Below are 26,930 nucleotides of genomic sequence, written 5' to 3' on the forward strand. Positions count from 1 at the left end.
CTCATATTACTACCCTTTTGACAAATATCCCAAAAGCCTTGGAGAGCTTGTCTTATACTTTTCTCTGCTGTTGTCTTTCTGTTTCAGGTCAAACATGGGCACTCGAAGCTGGTGTGGTGTTCTCTGGTCGGAAAGGTCTTCTACTACTATCGCAACCAGGAGGACAAGGTCCACAAAACAAGCCTCCCCTCTTCTCTTAGCAGGCTTCGAGACGCATATCTCCAATACGAATTTGCTCCTTAGTGGTCGTCTTAGAACGGACAGACTTTGGACAGAATTGTCGATATTAACGGGGTTTCCCCCTTGTCTGTCGCAGTTGCCTCTGGGTCAGCTGCAGACGCGGGAGGCGTCGGTGCAGGAGGTGGACCGCTCCTGCGATTCGGACGAGGACTATGAAGCGGGCGGCCGCGGTTTCCTCTCCTCCCACTGCACCTTGGTGGTCCAGCCCCGAGACCAGAGTCCTACGTACCTGCTGATCGGCACCAAGCAGGAGAAGGTACCTGGTGTTCGCCGAGAGCAGCCGGCCGCAGACCTGTCATCTGTGCCGCTTGATCGGGTTTGAACGTGTGTGTTTTCGTGCCGCGCAGGACACGTGGCTGTATCACCTGACTGTGGCTGCCGGCAGCTGCGCGACCTTCAAGGTGGGCACAGAGTACGAGCAGCTGATCGGTAAACTCCTTGACGCAGAGGGAGACCCGGGTGAGAAATCTATACTTGAATTCTATTCTTCACCCGTACAGTAGAGGCATTAACTAGAGGGCTTTCCTCTATAAGTGGACACAAGTTTTCCCCTCGGTAGCGCGCCACCGCGTCTATTTGGATCCACGGCGTCTGACGGCGTTAATCCCCTCTGCAGACGGTGTTTGCGGCCGCAGCGCTGCCGTGTGTGGATTTTCGTCAGCTGTGGAGTCATTGGGAGCTTTGAAACTCAATCTTTATGTTTAAATGTGTGTGTGTGTGTGTGTGTGTGTGTGTGTGTGTGTGTGTGTGTGCTGACGTGGGTTTAAATGTGCGTGTGCGTCCTTTTCCCAGAATCGGCCGCGTGGAGGAGCGAGGCCTTGAGCTTCTGCAAGGAGGGTCTGCGCTCGCCCCTCACCACCCTGCCCTCCGAGGCCCTGCAGACAGAGGCTCTCAAGCTCTTCAAGGTCAGCCGCTCCGCCTCTCTGCCCCCAGTCTCTGCCTCTCGCTTTGTCTCTTTTGTTCCGTCACCACTTACTTTGGATTCTCCTCGGCCTTTCATCCCTTTCATCCACATCCCTCTCTCCTCTGTCCGCCTGCCTCCCTCACTGCGAGGGTCTGTTCCAAAGGGTCATCCATCCTCCTCAAGTTTGCCCCGACCACAGCCCCCCCCCCCCCCCCCCCCCGCCCTCCAACCCTTCAGGGATGCGCTCCGTGGCCCCTCTTCTTCTCTTCCCTCCTTCCTCTAAACCAGATCAAAGGCTCGAGGAACGGGGGGGCCCCCGGCTCATTAAAAGTGTGGAAGAGAGATAATGGCCTTGATTATCTGCTCTGATTGAGGCTAACCGTTCCCCTGGTTTACAGGCTGTGTGAACGGAGGCCTCCTCTAAGAGGAGACATGGGAGGTCAGGGCCTTCAGAGAGTGACAGCCATGGACATGGAAGCCACAGGACGGGGGGGAGGAGACTACGGGATCAGAACCTTGTAGAAAGATGGCAGATCCCTTCTCCTTTTTTCTCTTTCAACTATGTGGCCACTGGTGCGCCCACCCAGAAGCCCCGCCCCCCTCCCCGTCCCCACCCTGCCCGACCGAACGCTCCGCGGCCCCCCTCGGCTACAGTACAACCCGGAGGATTGAAGTTTGAATGGATGGGCTCCCTGTTTGAGCTTGCCAGCCTTGAAACACAGTGACAAACACGAGGACATGAAAGAAAAAGAAAGAATGGGGGCGACGTGCTTGTCAAGTCTACGTTCCACTCCATGTCTCGAAAACCGTCGCAGTGAATGAGAAGGAAATAATGAAGCTCACCTTTCTTTTCCTCACACTCACTGAACTAATGCCATGATTATTTTGGGTCGTTTGTCCCGATCATTGTCATCGGGGTTCTTTGATTTTTAATTCACCGACAACATGCTGCGTCCACTAACTCTGGGGGTTCTAGTGTGTGTGTGTTTGCCTCCACCTGCTGGCCAGTTGAGTGAAGTACAACGTCACGCGTCTCTTCTCTCTCCCCTCGGCAGTCCTGTCAGCTCTTCATCAACGTGCTGGTCGAGTCCCCGTCTGTCGACTACCACACGTCGCTGGCCCAGAACGCTTTGCAGGTGTGCCTGACCCACCCGGAGCTGCAGAACGAAATGTACTGTCAGCTGATCAGGCAGACAAACCGCCGCACGCCACACAACCACTCCCTCACGCAGGTCAGACTGGGCTTGTTTTGTTTTTTGATATGCGTGTTCAATTATTTGCAAAGTACGTGACGGCAACATCCAGGGCGGTTAACTATGACAATGTGAAGCAGGGCGTTTCTGCGTTCCGTTTAAAAATAGAAAACTCTGTTATCTTGTGATTTTAAGTGTCCCCCCCCCCCCCCCCCCCCCCGTCCTCCTGCAGTGCTGGCAGCTGTTGTCTCTGTGCGTCGCTCTGTTTCTTCCTCAACAACATTTCCTCTGGTACCTGAGACAGTACCTGCAACGCAACGCTGACCCGAGGTGAACCAACTGACGCCTATTGCTGAGCCCTTACGGTATACTTGTGTGCTTGTATTGCACTGCTCACATCTCCATCGCACATATGCTTTTTCCTCCACACAGGAGTGAGGTAGGGAAGTACGCCGTGTACTGTCAGAGGTCCGTGGAGCGAACCCTGCAGAATGGAGAGCGGGAGGCCAAGCCCTCGCGCATGGAGATCGTCTCCATCCTGCTGAGGAACCCCTACCACCACTCACTGCCGTTCAGCATCCCGGTCCACTTCATGAACAACACCTACCAGGTAGGCACATCTGCCGGTTCAGAACTATTACTTTCATCATCGCTAGATGCTGCCGGCTCTGAAACAATGTCGTCTGTGTGTGTGTGTGTGTGTGTGTGTGTGTGTGTGTGTCCTTTGTGTTACTGCAGGTGGTGGGATTCGACGGCTCCACCACAGTCGACGAGTTCCTCAACACGCTGAACCAGAGGATCGGCATGAGGAAGCCTCAGCTGTCGGGGTTCGCCCTCTTCACCGACGACCCGTCCGGCAAAGACCTGGAGCACTGCCTGCAGCCGTCGGCCAAGGTGGGCCCGGGGGTCGATGGAAGAGACCCTCCGCACACCGCTGAGGATTTCCCCAGTCCCATGTTGCCTCATCATTTAGAGGATCAGTAGTGGTGTAGGGTGGTTGAGGACTATTTTTGAAAAATTGAGCCTGTCTTTTTGTGACATATTCCAGAATAAACTGTAACTGAATTCCCGTCGTAAAGTGGTGGTTCCACTTCATTCTCTCTATTGTTACTGAAACTCTTGCAGCCCATCAATAATAATAATGATAATTCATTTATATAGCCCTTATTTAAACGAGGTTACACTGTGCTTTTAAAAAAATACATAGGAATAAAACAACACAGAATAAGAAAAGACAAATCAATATACAAAGAAAGATAATTATTAATTATTTAAAAACAGGGCAGTGTCTTCTATCGTTCTTGGACAGATCAGTGTCTTTGTCTTTGGCCGCCGCCTCCTGACGACCGAACCAGAAATCTGGTAGAAGCTTTCATGTGTCTGACTTGACGCCGACCTTTATGCCTTTTTGTCAGATCTGTGATGTCATTTCCAAGTGGGAACAGGCTCTGAAGGAGCTGCACCCTGGGAAAAACGAGGGGACGCGGATCGTTCGGCTGACGTACAAGAGCAGGTAGGATTTCTATCTCTCAGATCTGGGCTCTCTGCGGCGCCAACGGGCTCCCGCTCACACACACATTAGGCACACCCACGCCGCCTTGGCATCTTCTATGATGTGGTCATGGACATCTGTTCCGAAGCAGAACAAGAGCCCCTCGGTGAAAGCTGGTGATGTGATCTGTGCTCTGCTATTTTTGAACCATTCGCCGTGATTAGATTTCCTTCATCTTGGAAATGAAAGTGAAGCCGTTTACCAGGAGACAAGTCTCATTCTCATTTTATTTTATTTTTTTTCTTCTTCGCGTGCGTGCGTGTGAAGACTGTGTTTCAGAACTCAGGTGAAAGGAGAGACGGAGCGGGAGCGCCTCCTGCTGGCGTACCAGGTGAACGATGAAGTTCAACAAGGCCACTTCCCTGTGAACAAAGAGCTGGCTCTCGAGGTGGCCGCCCTCATGGCACAGGTCTGTCCACATCAGGCCAAGATCCACGTATAGCTCTTTGATTCACGCCGCCGCAACGTATGAAGCACACGTGTTTTGAAGGCAGCGTTCCATTTTCCAAACCATTCCTCCTGATCCAGGTCGAACACGGTGACTTGGAGCGACCCGCCGCCTCCTCTCCCTCCGGCTCGCCTCAGCCCAAATCCCAGCTGATCCTCCTGCAGGCCTTGGAGCGCTTCCACCCCAAACGCTACAAACAGGACTGCAGCTCCGAGCAGCTCAGGTGAAACAAACGCTGGCTGCAGCCCCCCGATAAAGGCATGCACGCCACGTGTTCTTATCTAGAACCAGGGAGCTGGACGTCCTCGTCTGACAAAGGCCAGCGCAGACACAGATTCTTTATATAGTGTTTTTATTATGAATTCCCCTTTAATAAGGCAGATACAGATCTTACAGTAATTAAAACCCGATCTTCCTCTTGCAGGGACCTTACTGAGCGGCTGGCCACTAAGTGGTCCATGCTACGTGGGTGCAGTGCATCCGAGTGTGTGAGAATATACCTGACGGTGGCTCGGAAATGGCCCCTGTTCGGAGCCAAACTCTTCAGTGCCAAGGTAAAAAAAACAAAAACATTATCTGTTAACTGTTATGATCTACGTGACTTTCACAAACCTCACGAAAAACACCCCCGGAGGAGGATACACTTTTAATTGTTGACATCATCACGACGTCATCTATACCACATGATGACGAATGATTGGTTCATCTACATAAGCTGTAGATGGTTGTTCCAAATACATTTTTCACATTTTCCTGTTTTGTGGTTGGTCCTTGACCTTGACCCTGACAGATCGGCACACACACACACACACACACACACACACACACACACGCAGGGGTGACAACAATACCCTGGCAGCGCCGCTATGCTGCCGCCCAGGCTGACAACATCACAAGTAAGATTACATTGTCGATTTGTCTCCGACCCTGACATGGCGACATCCATCATGCTCGTGAGCGCCGGTTCGGACCAGTGCGAGACTTGGACGAGGACCCAGAGACGAAGATGTGTTTGGCTGCGTTTGGAACATGAGCCTCTGTTTCCTCTGTCCGCAGCCCGTCCCCCCGTCTCCTGTGGAGCAGAGTCAGGTGTGGCTGGCAGTCAACGAGGACGGACTGTGTGTGCTGGACTACACAATGGTGAGCTTTATAAACTGTGTGGGGGAGAAAAATGCCGCCATCAACACCGACGGTCTCTGTGTTATGTTTCTACATAAACTATACAAGAAGAAAGAAAAATGACAGCCGTTGCCGGAGACACTACGTTTTTCCAGGTTCTCCGTCCGTCCATTCGGTTCTTGCGAGTGCAACATCTGGGGAACGTCTCTAGCGTATTTCTTTGGCACAAACTGTTCACTTTGACTCAAGTTTGGGGGTTCAATTTCTTGCCCAGGGATAGTTCGGCATGACTGGAGGAGCCGGGAATCAAACCACCGACTCTCTGGTTAGTGGACTACACATTTGTGGCCCCTGATTAACGTCATAACTGGGTAACAGAAGGGGCGGTTGGGACCTTGGAGGGGAGGTTCACAACTGCCAGACTAGTTTAGAACATTTCAGAATTTGGAATATTTCAATTTGTTTTATTTTGGACTCCATTTTACAACTGCAGTGCTCAGCCATGATGGTGCCACAGCTTTTTTTGTTTGAGCCACTGCTCTGGAAATGATTTGTATTCTGTGGTGTTTCAAAGGCCCCAAGAAATCCACAGGAAAATGAAACCAGCCAGGCCTCCGCTCTGACAGTCTTGACCCTGACAGATAGCTGTTTTTCCGACATGTCAACAATGTTGAAGGGAGCTCTGTGATTTTCAGCGGCCCGTGTTGATGCATTTCGTCCTCGGTGTCTGGCACGCGGCGTCGCTCGCGTGCTCCCGAGAAAGTCAAAGAGGAAATACTGTAAGCAAAGGGAAAATCACTCCGAGCTCTATTCAGGGAATGGGCAATAAAAGGCTGAACACGCTCCCTTGTTTGTGTCCATTCTGGTGCGCATTATTTCAATGTTGTTGGGTTGTTGTTGTTTTTTTTTTTTTGCAGCACACGCTGGTCACGTACTCCTACCAGGGTGTGATCACCTTCGGGGGCTGCCGGGACGACTTCATGGTGGTGGTGAGCCAGCAGAGGGAGCCGGGAGTCGGCAAGAAGAGTGTGGAGAAGCTGGTCTTTGGGATGACTAAACCGAAGGTGAGACTCCGCTGCTGGGAGAAGTTTACCGTCTAATAAGCTCATTTGGATGACGACAGGGCGACGTCGAGGAGCCGAGTTGATCCGACTGGGCTGCAGGAGTTCGTGTTTAACAGAATGTCTGCGGAAAACTGATCCCGGGCATCCGCAGCTGGGACGCGGAGGAAGTGTGGGTGGTCGGCCCGAGTGTTGGCGGTGAAGATAAGGGAGGGAAAGGCAAACCCTGATGGAGAAAACAGATCTCGCTTGCTGTTGAGAGTCCCATCACTGCTGCGGGTGAAGCTAATGAGAGAAACCTTCTTCTTGATTGCAGATCGGTTGGGTCTCTCTCAGGCTTCCACCTGTCTCCGGCCCGCCGGGATCCAGTGAAACGCAATGGAGTCATGATGTTAAAGCCATTACTCTCCGGTTGTGCTCTTGTCCCCCAGATCCTGGAGCTGACTCTGCTCATGGCCAGCTACATCAACCACTGGAGCCCCGGCCCCCCGTCGGCCTCGCCCCCGCCGCTCGGCCACTGGGACGTCGACAGCAGGCACTTCCCCGCCATGAACTACACCACCAAGGGCCCCACGCTACTGTGAATCCTGCGGGTGTCGAGAGCACCGAAGACTGTCTGGACCGCGGGGAGGCTTGGACGACGGCACTTACGTTTGAAGCTGTTTTGTACGCAATGTACGAAAAAATGTCTGCAGACAACATTTGCAGACGTTTGCGTGTCTCGCATGCATCCCCATCCGGACAAGTTCAGGAAAACGTCCGGACTTCAGTGCGTATCTGAAAGCAGCCTCGGCCCACACTCATCTGGAGTGCGGCGGGTTTCATGTCCGGGTTTTTCCATTCGTACAGAACCAGGTACTATAGGATATTATTATTTTTATATATATATATACACTCGTTTCATAAGTGTTTTCTCATGAAGATTTAGATATAGAAATATTAGATTCAGTCTTGTTAGACTCGGTTGCCACTTCCTGTCACACTTCCTTCATTTTTCCAGCCTTTACAGATCTCAGACTCTTTTCTTAAACAAAAAAAGAAAATATTAAAGCTGTTGCCCGAGAGCCTGGTTTGCGGAAATACAGTGTCACTGTAATTGTTCACCATGAATTTTCACACATACTTGACAATGAACTTAGACTTTAAAAAAATGTTGGGTCCTGTGCAATTAGAACTAGGGACTGATAGGGTAAGAAATACCACAGATTCATTGTTTTTATTGTCGTCTTGTACTATAATCCATGTCCAATATTACTATGATTTAGGGCTGCAACTAACTTTTATCTGTTAAACTTATGAGTTTGGTTTTTTTTTTTTAAATCAATGACTGCTCAGAAAAAGTTTATCACAGATTCCCAGAGCCCAAGTTGACATATTCAGATTCAATCAAACAAACCCCAAAATAATAATTAATAATTATTTTAACTGTCATAGAAAATTTAAAAACAAGATGAAGTTTTGACACATTTGCTTAAATACAAATGTTGCAGATTCATTTTGTGTCCATTGACTAAACAATGAATCAGCTCCACCTTAGCACACATTTATATTCCTTATAAAATAGGGGGGTGGGTTTGCTATGGAACTTTTGATTATCCTTTTAATATCTTTAATGTGAAAGTGAATATTTAGCTTATCTAGTATAAAGCAGGACAAAAAGTTAGTGAACTTATGTGAACAATTTTGCCAAGATCACCTATTAAAATTGTACTCAATAAGGCAATGGGAAAGAAAAGTTATAAAACAGTGATATACTGTACGTCTAATGCATCTGTGAAATTTTGTAGCAGTGCATTGTGTTTATATTTTTAGTTGTCTCTGAAAACTTTCCTTTTCATCGTCGGATCACTCAGTGTTTTAATCAACGGTCAGGTATAAAAGGAGAGAAACAGATCCTTTTTTTTTAAAGCGCAACCAAAATATTTCCAATGACTTGAACTGTTTTGGATCAAACCACTGTCGTGCTCGTATATCCATATTAGTTTATTTATTTTATTTCTTACATATTTTGGGGGCTGTTGCTTAAAAGGAGATGATTCCCACAACTGCCTCACGTTTGTCTGGGGGAAAAAACCTTCCAGCTTTGTTGATGTAGCAGATTAATTTAAGAGCAGAGTCAGTCTGTTACTGCACCTGAACTAGAATATGGAACAAATGTTTGAAAGATGTCGGTGTCTTTATGTCGGCTGTACTGTATGTGTACTGTATGTGTGTGTTGTAATAAAATACATGATACATCCTCCCATTGATTTTGTATTTAACTTATTTTTTTCCCTAATTTCCCTTAAATCTGAATTTATTTTATATTTTACAGTGATGGATAATAAGCTCATTTATTCAAGTGCCGTACTTATGTTCAAACGTAAACAACTTGTACTTTACTTGAGTATTTTATTGTACTTTTACTTTATACTTCTGCTTCACTATATTTAGGAGGTAACTATTATACATTTTACTCCATCACATTTACCCAAAAGCTACAGTTGCTTTTGAGATTTAGACACAAAGAAAATCACAAACTTACAAACATCTTTTTTTGCCACACAAAATTCCATATGATGCAAATGATTAAAAATCTCTTCAGAATCATTAACTCAACAATAAAGACATGCTTGTTTTTGTTTTTAGTATGTGAATACTAAACACGAAATGCATATGCATCACTGCATAATAAAGATTTAACTTTCATTTTGCCGACAATACTTTTACGTCAGTTAAATCAGAACTTTTTTCTTTCAATGAAGTATTACTACGATGTGGTAATACCACGTTTGCTTAATGATCTGTATTTATGGAACATTAAGAGCTTATTGAGCAGGTGTAGTTCTCCCGTGAGAACAAAGATGGTGGTAATGTTTATATAACGTTTTGGCTTTTCACATTTTCGTAGTACTTGGGTCACAGAATAATGTCTGTTCTTAAAAAGCCGTCACAGCTGGATTTAAACTTTCTCTGGTTTTTCCCCTTAACAAAACACAATCTGGCCCAAAGTATAATCTAATCAGGAAACCCAGGGTTTTTACAACAGTAACACAATTAATATTTTAGTCAATGCACACAGTCTTGACACACTATTTCACTAAAAAAAACGTCTTCTCTCATTCAACATCTCCATAAATTAGATACTTATAGTACAGTGTGTGCTGGTTTAACACAGTCTGCATGTTTTACTGGAGCTGAGGCTGCAGGGGTGGAAGCCGTTCCTGCTTTTTTCTTATCCGAGGAGGTCAAGAGTGGTTAATGGCGTTTTCCTGCCAAATATGTGCAGTAAATCGCACGTTTTTACAGCTCGTCTGAAGCTCTTGCACGTCCCAGAGCTGCTCTCTCACACACAAAAAATGAAATGCTCAGTACCACTGTGCTGTTGGGCTCGGACCACATGCTTTACAACAGTTCAAATCTACTTGAATTTAAAGTAAAATATCCCAGTGTCGTGGTATGGATGAGAAGTCTGTTACCCCTCACACTAACCGACTGTGTGTGGTACGAATTATAAGATGTGAAAAATAATATTCACCTTGCCTAGTGTGAATACAGAGGAATGTGTGTGCATGTGTCTTTAAATCATAAAAAAGCCACATGGTCTTCCTCTGGAGTAATGTCCCTTACTGTACTTTCACGAGATATTTGGTTGTCTAACTTCATTTTTTACTTTATTTCATTTTCAGTTAATCTGCTCTATGAAATATTGAAAAACAAAAGAGTGAAAAATGCATTTTCAGAGCCAAATTAGAAAACTTGTAATTGCTTTACCTTCCCTCAAAAACAGCTTTTAAATAACTAATGAGTAACATCATGTGTGAAAGCCGTGTGCGTGATTTAGAAATAAAGCCTTAAACAGGCAGTGAACCTGAGAGCGACAGTCCTGCTCCTCCAATACTTTCTTGAAATGACACACAAAATGTTTTGCCTGTTGAGATATTTGGAGTCTAAAATGATTGCCTGTTAAATGGACCTTGTGAATCCAACAAGTTGGATCAGTTTGAAACGACTCTTTTTCAGTGACTGAACCATTTTAAACACAGTTACTGGTATTTTTTAAAACGGGAGCTTCAAGTTACATAACCTGGGGTCAGACTGAGGGCAATGGGCGGTTTAGTTTATGAAAGAGGCCTCATACTTTATGTCTCATGTGCAGCACTGCAAAGCTGCAAAGCATTTTGTGCTCAAGGGGCAAGTATCAGTTCAGGGAAATTCATTATTCAGAATGTTGGTGAGTTATTTAGACAAAGGAATCCTCCACACAAAATCTGTCGTTAGAGTATGAAACATTTACATTACATTCATTGACAACTGACAATAGCCTCAAATCTTAAGCTAAAACAGTTTATTGATAAGCTGACACTACATTTATCGTATACGTTTCAAATTTCTGCTGGTTCAAGGTTCTTAAACGTGTGAATTTGCAGTTCGTATCTCTTTTCTAAGACTGTTCACCTGATGTCTCTGTGACTTGACCTTCCACAACATCACCTTGAATGTGAGGACTTGTGATAAGCATTTTTCTCTCTCTATTTTCTGAAGTTTTCTAGTCTAAACATCCATATCTATATTTTCTATATACTGTTGTTTTAATACACAAGCAGTACTTTAATACCACCACAGGTCAAGGTGGAGTTAATCTTAAAAACGACTTTATTTACTGTCGGGTAGATTAATCTGTAGCCTTGGCAACATACGGTAATTTTAAAAAGTTGATCATATGTCAAATCTTAATGTCTAAAATAACTAGTAAATAAATAAAATGGAATATTTGCCTCTGAAAAGTAACGTTAAATTGAAATTGAATCATAATTGACTATATTCAGAATCAGAATAAAATGACAAAATAAGATCAAATAAAAATAAAAATATTTGCAGTAAAATCGTGGTCACAGATGAATAAATGTGAGTGTGGTGGATTACGTTGTCATATATATTGTCATTCTAAGTACATACAAGTACAAGTACTTTTATTCTGTAAAACACTGAGTGTTGCAATTAGAAACATTCTATTCAAAAAACTTTATTGAAAAAGTCTGATTGATATTTTCAGTATGTAAGTTTACAGTGATCATTTTTTTATTTACTGTACAAGTGAAAAGCTGAAACATTTATGAAAACACAAACGACCTTTGTGCAGCTGCTCTAGTGTGTGTGTGTGACTGTTCGCTGTATGTCGATCATCGGGTCAGAGATTATCTATTTCATATTTACAGGAGTGTATCGTGTCGTCACCGTGTGATGACGCAACGAAAGGGAGAGGGAGAGCCAGCGGGTAATTGATTGCAGACCGGAGTTAGCTTTAGCTTAGCTTAGCTTAGCTCTGTGTATGTGTGTGTGTGTTCACTCGGAGAGATATCGCTGCTGTGCTTGTTCTCCTCCAGCGTGCGGCTGCAGCTACAGGAGCGGACGGACTCGACTGGAGCCTGCGGGGCGAGAGGCAGCAAGCGACCGGGGAACAGTGCGACGCGAGGACCGGTACGTTGGGCTGTAACGCACCTTTCCTCTGCCTTAATCACATGTGATCTGCCGCTGCTCTGCTGAACTGCAGAGAGTTTCTTAGCGGCTCAGTCAACACTGTTGCTCTTGGCAGGAAAACGGACGAGGTGAAAACATGAGCAGCCCGAAGCCGCAGAGTATCCTGCGGGAGGCGTCCCACCAGATCGCGGCCGGCGGATCAGCCGGTGAGTCCCGACAGTCGGTGATTCACCTCTTGTTATAGGCGAAACTCGTTCTTTTTCAGATTACGCAATCGCTTTTCCAGAGCTGCGTGCTGCAGAACGCCTCGCGCTTCTTCACCAGGAGTACGTTGAACCGTAACTCGGTGACGTAGCCACGCCCCCCCTCCGGCCCTGGGCCCTACGCGTTCAGCGAAGACACGTGACCGGAAAGGTTCCTCGTTGTTGTCGCGCATGCGTAGCTCGTCGACGTGTGGGAAAAGATTTTACTTTTTTGCGTAACCAAGTCAGTTCTCTGCCTCTCACACGACGGATCCCCTGTGGGGTTCTCAAACCGCCGGACAGGAAATGACTTTGTAAGAAAAGAAAAGAAAAAAGTTGTTAAAACTCAAAAAGGAAATATATTTTTGCATACGACTCTCATTTTATTAAAAACCTTAATAGAATACTTTTGAGATCATTTTTAGATGTCAAACTTTGAAGTGTAAAACGTTGTTTCTTGCAATTCCTATCCATCTATCCATCCATCCATCTATCTATCTATCTATCTATCTATCTATCTATCTATCTATCTATCTATCTATCTATCTATCTATCTATCTATCTGTCTATCTATCTATCTATCTCTATATCTGTCTATATGTCTGTCTATCTATCTAAATATCTATCTATCTATTTATCTATCTGTCTATCTATCTATCTATCTATCTCTATATCCGTCTATATGTCTATCTATCTATCTATTTATCTGTCTATCTGTCTCTCTGTCATTATAGCTGCATATTTGAATTATATCATACTAGCCTCCATTTGTCATGGCTTGGTTCCATGAGATGTTGAAAACATTTCTTTGAGTTTCTGCTCCGTGTTGACATGAATGCATCACATATTCTCTGCAGATTTTTTTTTTTTTAACAAATATCTCAGTATACCACATCCCTAAAAGGTGTTTCTAGTGCTCTCAGATCTTGTGACCTGGGAGGCCAATGAAGCACAACAGACTCACTGTCATGTTCATTCATGCTCTTGTTCACTGTCATAAACCAGTTTAAGATGACTTTTCTCCCTTTGTGACCATTAGAAGATGGTAAACCAGGGTCAAAGAGAGATGTAACAATACTCATATAACATGTGGCATTCACATGGTGATATATTGGTTTTAAGGGGCCCAAAGTGAGCCAGGAATTACACCACCACCAGCAGCCTGAACTGTTGACACAAGGCAGCTTGGGTCCATGGATTCATGGAAAATTCAAATTCAGCAGACCAGGTTGTGTTGTTTAACAGTCTTCAACTGTCCAGTGTTGCGGAGTCTGTGTCCGCTGTAGCCCAACGTGGTCTTCTGCTGGTGTAGTCCAGACAATGTGTTGTCCATTCTGAGATACTTTTCTGTTCACCACAGCTGTAAAAAGTGGTTAAATGAGTTACTGTATAGCCTTTATGTCAGCTTTAACCAGTCTGACCATTCTCCTTTGACTTTTTGCAGAACTGCAGTTCACTGTATGTTTTCTTTGTTTCTCGCACCATTCTGAGTAAAAACTCTAGAGGCTGTTATATGTGAAAATCCCAAGAGATCAGCAGTATCAGAAATACACAAACCAGCCTGTCTGCCCCTTTGCAAAGGTAGTTTTTGCTTGTAACTGTCGCAAAGTGCTCGATAGTGGACTTTATAATTAGCGGTTTGTTTTATCTTCCAGCTTGATATGTGATATTAACCCAGGAAAGATCTCAATAATTACAATATGCTCCTTTTTTCCCCACCAACAATGTATAAATAATTGTAAAAATAATAGTATCATCAAGCATAGAAACACAAGTTTCAGTGCTTCCACTAAACTCTACAGCTGTTCAGTCCAGGCAAGTTTCTCTGTGGCACATTAAGTATTTTTTTGTTGTTGTCCAAGCCCTAACTCATATGAACACAGTCTTTGACTCTCACAAACACACTCAATAACATCCAACCTGAAGCAGCAATCTATAGACATTTAATGTGAAAAAAATTCCCAATCTAAAATATGGAATTATATTTTGAATACATATATTTATTTTTTTCCTCCACAAGCATCTGGTGACCCCCCCCCCTGAAGTATCTCGAGACCCCTTATTATAGATGAGAACCACAGCTCTACTATATAAATGGAAAATTCCCTTTTCACATCAGTGTTGTTGCAATATTGCTGTTGGCCACCGGTGGCAGCACTGAGCACACCAGCCGCTGAGCGGCGCTGCGGTCAGGGCCTGAAGAAGAAGAAAGTGCCGCGCGATTTTCCAAAAAATGTTTGTCCGTTAATGGAGACGAGGACGCGAACGTGGGATTTATACTCTTCTCCAGCCTCATGAGTCGCCAAAAGTTAACCTGCCACCTGGTGAGTTTGTCCTTTCAACATTCTTCCACTGGCGAATCTAACGAAACGGCTGAAATGTCCAGAGTTAATGAGGAAATAAACCGCCAATTCCACCTGTGTTGGCTCTTACGTCACCACTGATTATTTTTTTTTAACCCGCACACCTGTTAGGTTTTGGTGAACTTTTATATTCAACAAAGAAGCTGTCCAGTCAACTTTGTTCTCGTTTTGGTGGCTCACTTGTCACCGTTTGACAAACCCTCAGGTGCCCCTGTAGAAAAAAAACGTTTCAGATAAAACGTGTGTAGGCCGTGTCCGTTTATAAACAACAACAACAAGCAAGGAAAAGGAAGTAGCATTTAAGCTAGCTGTGATGTTATTGGATGGGCTGCCCTTTTGAACCATTGGTGCAGTTGTCTACACCCGTCGAATATTGTAAATATAAGTTGAATATTTCTGTGGATTTCAAACTGTAAGCGAGGCTAGAGAGATGTGGTGAAAGATGAAGAGATTCTTGTAGGTTGTAGTTTGTAGTCTTTGCAGTTTGTGCCGCAACTAACGGATCACTTTCATAATCGATTAGTCTGTCGATTTGTCTTCTCGATTAATCGATGAGTTGTTCGGTCCATAAAAAAATGGTGAAAAATGTTGATCGTTTTTCCTCAAAATCCCGAGATGATGTTTTGTTCTGTTCGCACACCAAATATATTCAGTTTCAAAAGAAACCAGAAATCTGATATCTTTTGACTTTCCCCCTCCATAAAAACTACCCAAACCGATTAATCGATTATCAAAGAGATGGCGATTAATTTACTAATCGATGAATCGAATAACTCTTGCAGTTCTAAATGAATCGCTAACTATTTTGATAATCGATAAATCGGTTCAAGTAGTTTATATGGAAAAAAAAAGATTTCAGCTTTTTACGTTTGAATATTTTCTGGTTTCTTTGCTCCTTTGTGTCAGTGGACTGAATATCTTTGGCGTGTGGACAGAACAAAACATCATCTCGGGGTTTAGGAAAACACGATCAATATTTTATAACATTTTATGACACTTTATGGACCAAACAACCAATCGATCAATCGAAAAAACAATCGACCGATTAATCGATAATGCAAATAATGGTTAATTGCAGCCCCAGAACCTGATCACTGTGACACAGAGTGCTATATATTTTTTAAATACAGTGACTTCCAACAGCCTATGTTGATCATGAGTTTAATGTCAATCTTTTAACGCTGTTTTAATAAACACCCAAGCAGTTATGAAGTATTCAGGGTGTGACTTTGTATCCCCCCCTGGGTCTGACAACCTGCTGTCCCGAGCCCCCCATCCAGAGGCTCATGTCTGTCCTCACCAAGGATGATGGGAGCGTTCAGGGGACACAGGTTTTTAATAGCAGTGCAGAATGAACTCGAGTGTTTCTCTCCTCACGTCCACCTTCCCTCCAGGGTTTTTTTTTCTTCATCTCAGTGCACTTTTATTGAGGACAGAGCGAGACAGGTCTTAATTTATGTGCGCCCCGGTCACAGACGTGAATTAAGGGAGGGGGGGAGGTCCGTTTGGTTCTCTGTAAAATGATCTGAGCACAGTTTTGACATTCAGCGGTGCAGGTTGGCACCTTCCTGAGAGAGGTCAGTGCTCAGACTGAGCTCGTGTGTGTTTTATCTCCCTGCGATAAACTGATTGCTTTGTGTGAAGTGTGCTGAGTGCCTGTATGTTGATTTTGTGATATCAGAATACGCTTTCTGCGTAAGTTTCATGAGCTGAAATGCTGTCAGGGAGTCTGCTGAGAATTGCAGAAATACAACGACTTTGTTTTGATTCTTTAATCCTCACAGATATTTTGAGGCAACAAGATAAATCTGGGGTGTTTTCTCTACATGCAGAATGGGACGGATTATAAACAAAATGGAACTGACCTCTGACATAATCTTATTGTTCCTTGCTTTTTGTCACATATTTGATTACTTAACCTCCATTTGCACATTGTGAATTTATTAAAATGAGACAATATGACAAAATGTGTAACTTATAGACTTCTTTCATCTGCGATGAGGGGTCACTATTAAACATTGCTTTATTTTCGGAGCGCTGAAATGATTTGCCGATTGCTCAGTCAGTCGTCAGGAAATATCTGTTTTTGATAATCGATTGTGTCATTTTTTGATATTCTAGGATTTGAGCCTGTCAAATGAAAAATGTGCTTCTTTTCTTGGCCATATACCACTAAACTGAATATTTTCAAACAACAATGTCAATTGAACACCTCAACTTTTGGCTCTGTGAAGTTGTGATGGACCCTTTCCTAGACCAAATGATCTATAAAAAAATATCTGCAAATGAATGAAACTAATCATAATTGCAGCTCTAATTACAAGCCACAAAGGTTAAGAAACACTTGTCTCTTATAGTAAACTGAATATATTTAGGTTTTGGTAGTGTTGGTCACACACAATCAGGAATTTGTGATATATTTCACAATTTTCTGACATTGTAAAAGCTAAACAATGAAAGGGGTCATTGATAAACTGTTCATTAACAGTTAAACTAGTTTTTAGTTAAATCTGTGATTTCACACAGATATCTGACTTTAATATTCTACTAATTTTATTCTGCAGTACAGAGCTGTAGAATTCAGTCTCTTTTTAGAGGTTTATTTTATCGGCCATTCACATTTTTGTCCACAAGGGGGGAGTAGTTGCACACTATATCTCTTTGAATGGTAAAGGGATGTTACAACATTTTAGTGGTTATATTTCACTGATAACTTTTTCTAAACATGGAGACAGTTGTGATGCATGGGGGGCTCTGTAGAATAGGCAGCTTTTAAGTAATGGTACACTGTTTAAAAAAAACGAAGTGTTCTCTTACAGGAAAATAGTGAATTAAAGCAAAATGGTAATTAAAAATAATAATGTCATTATGATTGAGTACACAGTGAACCAAACTTAAAAACATTCCCTGCTGTAATGTTTTCTCTGACTCCTTTGTTATTTCCTTGTTGGATGCCTACAGAAAAAGAAAAAAAACCCTCCCTGAGTAAATCGATCCGTCTCCAGCAAATGGACTGTGACGACATGAGACAGACGCCTGGCGTGTGATTACTGCAGCTCTGCCTCCGGACTGTCAGAGCCTCGCTCACGTGTAATTGGTCTTAAACAGTGAAGCCGAAATCAGTCGGCAAAGAACAAATAAAGCCACTTAGCCTAAATGAAGGAGAGGAAGAAAAGAGGAGAGGGGAAATCAAATAAATAAAGTCACACACACTCTGTGTGTGTGTGTGTACTTGTACGTACGTACTTGCAGGAAGGTTATCCATTGACAAAGACTGCAGTTAGCGTTTTTTCCCCCTCCTGCGATTCCCGAGTGGCTGCACCAATCACAGCCGAATTAGGCCTAATATTTATTTCCAGAAACAATCGTACATGTTTCAGCGGAGCTTTGATTGAACTCCCGGCGGACATGTTGTAGACAGATGTTTAGATGACCTCATGTTTGAAGTAATGTTGATTCTGGATGGGGTGCTTCTTGGCCTGTTCCTCTAAATCAGCTCCCCATCTTTTTTTTTTTTTTTTAAACGTCTCAGTGTAGGAGGGCCCAGCGGAGGCTCACGTCCCTCATATTTATTGTTCTTTGGCTCGCATTAAATGGCCTCCATTTACGTTTTCTGTTCCATCCCTGACAGACACACGTCCATGCATACGGGGGTCGTGGATGGCTTGGTTAAAATGAGCCATGATAGTGCTGACGGATGGGCTACTTAACCGGACACATCTGTCTTTTGTTCTCACTGCTTCCCTTTACACACGTGTGTGTGTGTGTGTGTCTCCAGAATTTTGACAAGCTTGTAAACGTGTGAGGAAACTGCGATCTATTATCAGAATTTGCACTTATTGAACGATCGACATCAGTGTTTGTGCTTGGAGTGATGTCATACTTTAATCAGAGTGAATTTCTCTGGTGTTGTCATAAATGAATAGCAGGCTGCTGGGTGTATGATTAAAGTAGTCCCCCTCATTTAAGATGGAAAATTACAACACACAGAGCATTCCTTAAATAAACACGCAAGATTTATCATGTACATCAACTGTGGGATAATTAATGTGAAGGATCACAAAGTCATAAGAAGTTAGTTGAATGCAAACGGGCATTGAGTTTATTAGGGGTTCTAATTAATGCACTTTTCAAATATCTGCCAACGGAGGAAAAATAAAATAATGAATGCTTTAGCACAATGTCTGTGGCTGAAAGCAGTGACTGAATGAGGAGGCCTGTGTTATTTCTCGCATAGCTGAAATTAAATTACATTTTTATTACAGCAAAGTTCTGTAAGGGGGGGCTTTTGGTACAAAAATGCCATTATGAATGCTATAAAAAAAAAATCCAAGCAAAACCATGAGCTAAATATCTCCCGAGGCAAAAAATTGTTGTGCTAATGTGCAGCATATTAGCAGCAGCAGCAGAAGAAGAATGAGTGATTCTTTGGACGTGAGTAGCCTCGGCTCAGGCTTCTGCTTTAAAAGTCTACGGGGGCCGGTGTTGCTGTGCGGCGGACTTCCTGTGCTACGATTGACGGTTTAACAGCATCGTGCCGATGAAGACTCTCAGTCATCCCGGTGCAATATAAAGTCAAACAAGAAATCTATAATGGCTGCATAATAAATCAGAGGTGAGAGAATTTTTTTAATTCCTTCGCTCTTTCAGAATTGCATAAAAATGTAAACATATTTATTAATTTAAAAAAAAGCATAACAGAAAACTGCATGATGCACTCCTCTTTTGATTGATCTATTTAGTCCAAATGTTTATGTAATCCCAGCAGCAAAATTAAAAAAACGGGCATAAGAAACGTCTACGGGTGAAGCCTCCTACAGGCTCATGATACTTTTCAGACATTCATCTTTTGTTCATCAGTCGAGCATCAAGTTGAGACTGACAGTCTGGACCGGCGACAGTCCGTGGGTCAGAGAGAACCCACGGAATGTGTGTGTCCCAGTGTAGCGAAGGGGCCTGTGTGGAGTGACGTGATGTACGAGCCACAGCCGCGCTCCTGACGTTATCTTAATGATGTGATTCATGAAAACGGGGTCACTTGCAGAGTCTGGGAGACCGGAGCAGTCTGAGGCGAGTCAAGCCAAGACGCTCGGGCCAATTTTCGTAGCGTGCACGCGCGCGGCTCAGCCTGCGGCCAAGACCGTCCGCGTGCACTGACTTCTGAATCAGCTGTTTTCAGTCAGTGGTTTTTTGGGGTTTTAGGTGCTGCACTACTGCATCATTAAATGCATAGAATATTACTTAACTGCATCAATTATTACACTTAATGTTCATAAAAAAAGCTAATAATAAACTGTAAAATGTTCAATAAATCTTTGATTTTAATTGATTAAGATTCGGCCGCGTTTATTGCAATAGTTAAATATCCATTTTTTCCCCACACAGCAAACAGTAGCTTTAAACACTGTGGTGCCTCAACATGAAGCTAAATGGATTTACATTAAAACATATGAACTGTTAAGTGGGGAAAACTCTTAATGGTTTTGTAACTGCGATGTATAGGATTTTTGTTTTGGGTGGGAGACAGCATGATGATTATAACGATGATTCAAGGTTACGTCATTGCACTTATTGGCCTAATCACAGCAATAGATTATTCATTTGGTAAATAAAACGTTACCAATATGTTCAAGTTTATTTAAAATGGATTTGGAAGAAAGATTTAGAATATGGGCAATTCCAACTAGATGATTATCACCAGTCACTTGGAGCATTTATGTAATTTTAAATGCTACTTCAGCGTATTGATTTTCATATACACCATTAATTCACTCAAGTCAGAGCAGCCTCTGTCTCATGTTTTTGAGGCACGGCAACACACTCACTGGACATGCGTGAAAGTTCCCTAGAATAATAATAATAATTACAGTGTTATGGTAAGAGTGGGTTCAGGAGGATAATTATGATTGCTCAACATGGGAGGCTTTCTCTGGATCATTGCCTCCTATTCAGAGGTACCAATTATTAAAACCAGGACACTGCGCAGCGTGAAGCCCAGCGGAGCAGATTTTTAGATTGTGCTGAAAAGTATTTCATCGCATCGTTGCATGATTTCATACAGCAAAAAACAACGGCAATTTTTTTTACACCTTTCGTCACAGCATTCCAGTGGTGCAAGTCATTATTATTGTGTGCAGAGGGGAAGAGGACGGATGTAAGCGCTGAGATCACTTAGACATTACATGGCAGCAGGTATAAAGTAAAAAAAAATGTGAAGGCAAACCTAGTACAGCACATGGCAACAATAATAAAACCGGGAGGGAGATCAGCTAAACAAGCGACGCTTAATTGACCATTTAGTCTTAAGTAGTCGAGGGGCGAAGAAAGAGTGACCTGGTAAGAAAGTGAAAGTTTACAGTTGTGAGAATGGTGTATGTTTTTTTTTTTTTCTTTGGCAAACATCTGGGTTATGTATTGGAGGAAAGGAAATTTAGCGTGGACCAAGCTTTAGTGCCACGGAATGGTCAAGTGTTCTTGTTTGTTTGTTTTGCTGGGAAATATGGACATAATTGAGTGTGTTTGTGCAAAACATGTGTGCACAGGCATCCCAGGACCTGGATATATTCAAGCGTGTAAGTGTGTGTGCTCTAATTTGTCTGGATTATGTTTTCAGATTTGTGCATATTTTTTTTATTTTTTTTGATCAAGTTGAAAGTAGGAACAAGGTGTTCCTGTGGAGACTAGCTACTGTCTGTCGTTCCTGCAAACGTATTATCTCAGTGTGTGTGTGTGTGTGTGGCCGTTTGTTAGGACGTGGCTGCGTTCAGGGTGCCATAAATAAAAGTAGGTTTGTATTGCTGAAAACAAAAACAAAAAATTAAAGCTTTTACAAATTCCCTGCTTCCGCTCGGCCCCATGCACTCTGTTTATCCTCGACCACCTTGTTCCTCATGAACACTGACGTGTGTTGAAAAGCCTTGAATTGGGCATTTAACTTCCTGGCCCGTAGCTCAGAGCCACAGTTGGTATCGGGTCGGACACACGGGTTCTACTGCACTGTGTTGCAACTGGGACGGGTTCCTAATGCAGATTATTTTCAGGCTCACCGTTTTTTTGATCTCTTGTTTAATAGTTCTTGTTTCGTTTGAGGAAATCTTTCAAAAAATAAGTCCAGGCCAAAGCAAACCCTTTTGTTCTTTCAACTGAATTTTTGATACACGATTCAAGAGTTCAGATACAGTAATTACAAACCCTCCGTGCTCCTTTTTAAGCGCTGAAATATAAATAAACATAATAAGTACTGTCAAAAAAAACAAAAAGAGAAAATCGGACAAACTAAAAACCCTGAATTACATGGCTCTCTCTGTGTGTGTGTGTGTGCATTGTCTGCCCTGTGATTCTGTGGATGAGCTGGAAATGTACAACACAGGTTTTTGCAGTGAGCCCCATGCAGCCAGGAGCTGTAACTCCCCCCCCCCCCCTTTTTTATTTTAGCTCTGCAGTTGGGAGACGGGGCCGGCCCACTTTGGGTTAACTCTATCAAGATGAACAGCATTGGGGCCAGTGCAGTAATCATAATGTAATTTGTTGTGCTCATGGGCCAATTTGTGTATAGATTCAGAGGACATATCCCCGTGTCCCGGTGGCCAATGCTCGAGCCTGTCCCCGCAGCAAAGGCTTTTAATTAGGGGAAGCTTTGATTTATAGACACTTTGTATTATTTCTGATCCCGAGTTGGTCGGAGGATGACACGCCCGAGAGAAGGAACGACGAGGAAAAACTTTGATAATGAGAAGCTGAATGAAAGGTCACGTCAGGGGTGTGTTTACCATTTCATTATCATTTTGAAATCAAAGAGTCCTGCAGTGAAATCAAAGCACACACACACAAATGTCCCAGGCTGGAAAGAGCTTGTCAAGGACAGTTGGAGGTAGTGCACCAGTTCAGTGTGTTAGTGTGTTAACGTTCAACTATGGGTGAATATATATTATATATCCGCTGTCTGGTTTTCATTTCTGGAAAAAGAAAGGAACAAAAAGACCAGCCTTTTCAAATTTCAGCATTAATTTTCTGTACAGCTTTATAATGAGGATTAAAATGTTTTTTGCCTCCAGAGCAGATTTTGATCCAAGTATTTCATGAATTCTATGACTCGGTCCGAGTGGACTAGAGGGCAGAAGAGAGCCGCATTGCATTTTGTCTAATCCTCCCCTGTAATGTATTGAGTTAAAGAGTTTGTACGGTTCCCAGCGGCACTTTTAGCAGCAAAGCACGGTGAAGTTAATGGATTTTCGGGGGAAATGCGAAGATGGATAACTTTGCTGATCCTTTCACATGTACGCTTTCACTTAGGCGAGACATGCAGCTCTCAAAATATGAGATAATCCCTTCACATCTGTGTTTAGTTTGCCACAGGTATCAGTGGAAATGTTAATATCGCCAGCGCAGCGGTCGTCGTCCACATTTATTCTGAACGGCCTCCAAGCTTTTTATTCATCACGCCGCTTCTCGAAATCGTCTCGGCCCCACACACCGAGCTCTGAATGGTGACTCAGACGCCACTCTCGGACTGTGTTTTCTATGGCCTGTTTTAAAAACAAGGGGTCACACCGAGATGCGTTCAGGAGACCCAGGGACCACACAAGGCGCCCGGCACGGCAGCTCTGCAGCGTTTTGGAGCGGGTCCAGGGGGAGAGAGCAGTGGCCGAGAAAAACGCTACGGAGGGAAGGTTAAGTTATCAGCGGTCTGACGGCGCGAGCACTCAGCTGGGCCGCTCTGTAATCAGAGGCTCTGACAGATGCTTTCTCGATAAGAATTCCCCAGACCCTTTTTTGGAAGGAACACACAGCTGTTTCTATAGCGGGGCGCTGACGTTGATGTCTTCAAAAGGAGGACACGAATCCAACAATAACTTGTGCAAGACCGCGTGTCTTTTCAAGACATGACACAGAGTCTCTCTTGAGTATTAGAGCAGGTGAATTATTTTTCTCTCTTATTTGTATTATAACTTGCAGTTTTAAACATTTTTCCGACCTGTATTTGTGTCTCCCATGTTTGCGTGTGGTATGTCACGGTGAGAGGGGAATTATCATTCGCAATTCTTTCCCCACGTCCACGCCCGTGTACCGCACAAGAAGAAATCTTTTGAGAGCGCCATTGGTGTTCTGGTCTTCCCTGAATTGCTGTACCCTGGAGTGTGTTTCATAATGGTGCTTGGACCGTTGCAGCCTGATATATCGCACCCAGGGGAGAATCTGCGCTCCGCACCAATCTATCAGTCCCCAGCCGGAGGAAGGCAGAGAGACGCGCTCAGGCCCCCCCACACCCCCCTTCATATTCAGAATTTACTTTAAATTGATGGTATGGCTTTTGTTTCCATAGAGGAAACGTCTCGAGTGATCATACACAGGCCGGTTGCGGTTTTGCAGATGTTTTTATTGTGATTACTTGAGGAAATGTTTTGTTAGTAAAATATTTTCTGTAGGATTATTTAACTGTAGTTCCTCAGTCATTTTCTACGCTGCTGGGTAAACAGGATCATGTAAGTTGATCAGTTATTAGACGCTTTGTGCTCACGGCTTCTGCTTTAATACATTTATTGTTCCAACTGTAATAATTATTATAAAAATATCACTCCCGCTAATTTTAGCAAACTTTCTTACTTTATACTGGATACAATAACACCGTGGCTTTTGGTTTTGCTTAAGTGAAAGGGAGACAAGGTAATTACCTCTGGGGCAATTAGAGAAAGCGGCTGAGGGAGTAGCAAAGTCATTTTCTAACCCAAACATCCTGGTCGAAGGGGCCGGAGCGGCTGGACAGCCTCCTGGAGGCCGCTGGCTGGCTCGCAGGGAGCCGTTGGTGGGGAAGCGGGATCAGGGTTTGTTTTCTTTCTCTGGAGGCAGGCCTCTGAAACCTCTGCCAGATGAACAGCACCTGAAACGGGGCGGCAGCGGCGGCTTTCTCCCCACCGACGGCAGAGGGAGTGATTTACTGTACTCGGCCAGGCGTGCTCGTGTGCATGAAATCCCTCAGTCAGCCTCGTCACTCTGTGTAAGCTGCATCGTCGATCGCAGAGGAAGGAGCTTTTGTCGGTGGTTGAGGCTCCAAATGTTATTTTTCCTCCAAGGTAGTTTACAGATTGTTTGTGTAAACCTGTAAACACGCACAGCCCACATTATACTGTCAGCATTCTGTGTATTATATTAGTAAACTGTGTAATCCTGATACATAATGAGGATGTGAATAGAAAAAGCAAATGTGGTCTCGGGGAAGCCAAAAAATGGTTCTGAATTTATACTTTTCTCTGTGGCTTGTTTTTATTCTATTTTGGCCATTAAATAATCTGAGCAGAAATTTACTATAATTTAACTCTTTAAAAAACAATATACACTTGACCAGCCTAATGTTATCTTCTAGTTAAGAAATAAATTATAATAATAGTTTATCTAATCATATTATACAAATATCATACTTTTTTGGAGTAATTAAATTAAAAAAACATGTAATTTAGTTTAGCTGATAATAGTTCTAATAACACAGGCAGGAGACATTCATTTGTTGATGGGCACAACATTTCTGGGCAGCAATTTGAACAAACATGCACTTGTTCTAAAATTTCTCCTTTGTTTTGTGTTGGAAAATTTAATATCTCTAACTTTAGGACTTGAGAGTTTCAGACAAAAATAAAGGTTTAAAGACAAAGTCATTTTATCACCATTTGCTGACCAAACTAAATAATGAAAATAAATCTCCCTAATGATATGAAATATCTTTGCTCTGAAAAGCCTGAGTCCTTTGCTCGTTGCCTGCCGCGTAGAGCAGTTTACACAGAAGACGAGCAGAGGAAAGATTTTGGGAGTGGCAACAGAAGACAGCTCTGGCAACGTCCGCCTCTCCCTCAGGATCCAGTTGTGCATTAGATCTGAGAGTCTTGTCTGCGAGCCTAGTCACAAGCAGCATTGACAGTTTCGGGCCAGAGAGCAGTACGGAAGCTTAACGGCTTGTGAGTGATACCCATCAGGGAAGAAACGGGGCGGAAAGCGTCGCGTTGAAAAACCCCTACGCGAAAAAATTGAGCCTTGTGGGAAAGAGAGGGGCAAGAACTGGGTGTTTTTCTGCACGGAGGTGAATCCAACGGCATTTCATCCGAGGCACTGTGAGCTGACAAAGTGACAAATGTAATTCGTTTATTGGTCATTCTAGTGCAGCTGAAACTCCGTTCTCTCATATTGTGTGAATCTGTCCTGTGAAAAAGGGTTGCAGGGAGAAAGAAAGAATGAAAGGAGAGAGGGAGAAGGTTCATATTTGCATTCACGACTGAATGCGAATTAGTCTTGGCCCCTCGACAAGAATCTCTAATGAGCAAACACTGGATGACATCATTCTGAGGTTTGCAGGGAATTAGCTTGATTAGAATAACCCTCCACTCTCACCTTGGCTCCGGCATCCAACTCCTCTGCAATCTGCCTGTCAAAGCCTCTCGCTCAACTCCCATGGCTTTGGTTTTTTCGAGACTTTTCCCCCCACGCTGTGGTGCGCTGTAATGAGGAATAAGTACATATAAGGAGGGAAGAGAGCCCAGTGCCAGCGCTGACGTTTGGTTCAGCTCGATTTTTTGTTATTTTGTTGAACATTTTTAGCTGTTAACAGAGGCGGGAGTGGGGGGGGGGGGGGGGGGGGGGGGGGGGGGGGGGGGGGGGGGGCTGGTTTATTTGTCATCGTGAGTTTGCACAGTTCCCTCTCTGCTGGGATGAGTGAGGCTTGCCATCAGCTCTCTAGAAACAACAATCCTCTCCTGCCAAACTTCCTAGATAATTAGCGAAGCATTTCACACTCTGCAGAACATCAAGAAGGAAATGGAAAATTGTCAAATTAAGCATGGTCCTGCGTGGAGCAGGGAGGGAGTTGGTGGAGCTCCAGTTCAGCACATGGTCACTAATACAAAGTGTAACCAAGTCCAATTCACACCAATCAGCAGCGCTGTGGCTTTTTTAATGCCCTGTTTTCATTTCTTACAAGAGATTTTTTTCCTCTTCTTCTGAATTCATTAGAGCTAATTTCTTTACACTTGTTTATCATAGCGGCCTCATAACTGATTATAAGCTCTGAGATAAGTGTGAGGGGAATGTGCTAAATTGTATTTTAATGCCGCCACAGCAGCTCCCCCATCTCCTTGGAATGGGACTTTTTTTGGATGGAGAGAATGTTTTAAAACTCACTTGCCGCATTTCCTGTGCGGGTCAGAGAGACGCTTAAAGCGCAATCAACACCACCCCCCCCCCCCCCCCCCCCCCCCCCCCCCCCCCCACAAAAAAAGAGCCTGAAATGTGATCAAGAAGTGTTTGACTTCGTTAAGTGTTGATTGTTTAAACTTCTCGTTTGTGTAGTCTGCGCCTGCATGGAAA

At 43.7% G+C, this 26,930-nt stretch overlaps 2 protein-coding genes across 4 annotated transcripts in view; both read left to right on the forward strand.

Annotated features, from left to right (window-relative positions):
* plekhh1 (pleckstrin homology domain containing, family H (with MyTH4 domain) member 1) overlaps positions 1-8,766 on the forward strand; it is a 30,120-nt gene extending 21,354 nt beyond the window's left edge. For both annotated transcript variants that reach the window (XM_035609950.2, XM_047327252.1), the window contains 15 exons: positions 88-168; positions 317-496; positions 588-699; positions 1,033-1,145; positions 2,200-2,376; positions 2,570-2,667; positions 2,770-2,947; positions 3,076-3,231; positions 3,753-3,850; positions 4,157-4,298; positions 4,418-4,560; positions 4,762-4,891; positions 5,394-5,477; positions 6,374-6,520; positions 6,949-8,766. In XM_035609950.2, the coding sequence (XP_035465843.2) occupies positions 88-168; positions 317-496; positions 588-699; positions 1,033-1,145; positions 2,200-2,376; positions 2,570-2,667; positions 2,770-2,947; positions 3,076-3,231; positions 3,753-3,850; positions 4,157-4,298; positions 4,418-4,560; positions 4,762-4,891; positions 5,394-5,477; positions 6,374-6,520; positions 6,949-7,101 (1,992 nt within the window). In that variant the 3' untranslated portion in view covers positions 7,102-8,766. The remainder of the gene's footprint in view (positions 1-87; positions 169-316; positions 497-587; positions 700-1,032; positions 1,146-2,199; positions 2,377-2,569; positions 2,668-2,769; positions 2,948-3,075; positions 3,232-3,752; positions 3,851-4,156; positions 4,299-4,417; positions 4,561-4,761; positions 4,892-5,393; positions 5,478-6,373; positions 6,521-6,948) is intronic.
* A 2,976-nt stretch (positions 8,767-11,742) lies between these two features.
* The window catches only part of slc25a21 (solute carrier family 25 member 21), an 82,974-nt gene continuing 67,786 nt past the window's right edge, over positions 11,743-26,930 (forward strand). The window contains exons 1-3 of one of the 2 annotated variants that reach the window (XM_035610867.2): positions 11,743-11,774; positions 11,884-11,977; positions 12,093-12,183. In XM_035610867.2, the coding sequence (XP_035466760.2) occupies positions 12,114-12,183 (70 nt within the window). In that variant the 5' untranslated portion in view covers positions 11,743-11,774; positions 11,884-11,977; positions 12,093-12,113. Of the gene's footprint in view, positions 11,775-11,883; positions 11,978-12,092; positions 12,184-14,406; positions 14,544-26,930 lie in introns of those variants that run through there. The other variant, XM_047327213.1, reaches the window with a different exon arrangement.

Source organism: Scophthalmus maximus, chromosome 15 (genome assembly GCF_022379125.1).
Source record: "Scophthalmus maximus strain ysfricsl-2021 chromosome 15, ASM2237912v1, whole genome shotgun sequence".
Taxonomy (NCBI): Eukaryota; Metazoa; Chordata; class Actinopteri; order Pleuronectiformes; family Scophthalmidae; genus Scophthalmus; species Scophthalmus maximus.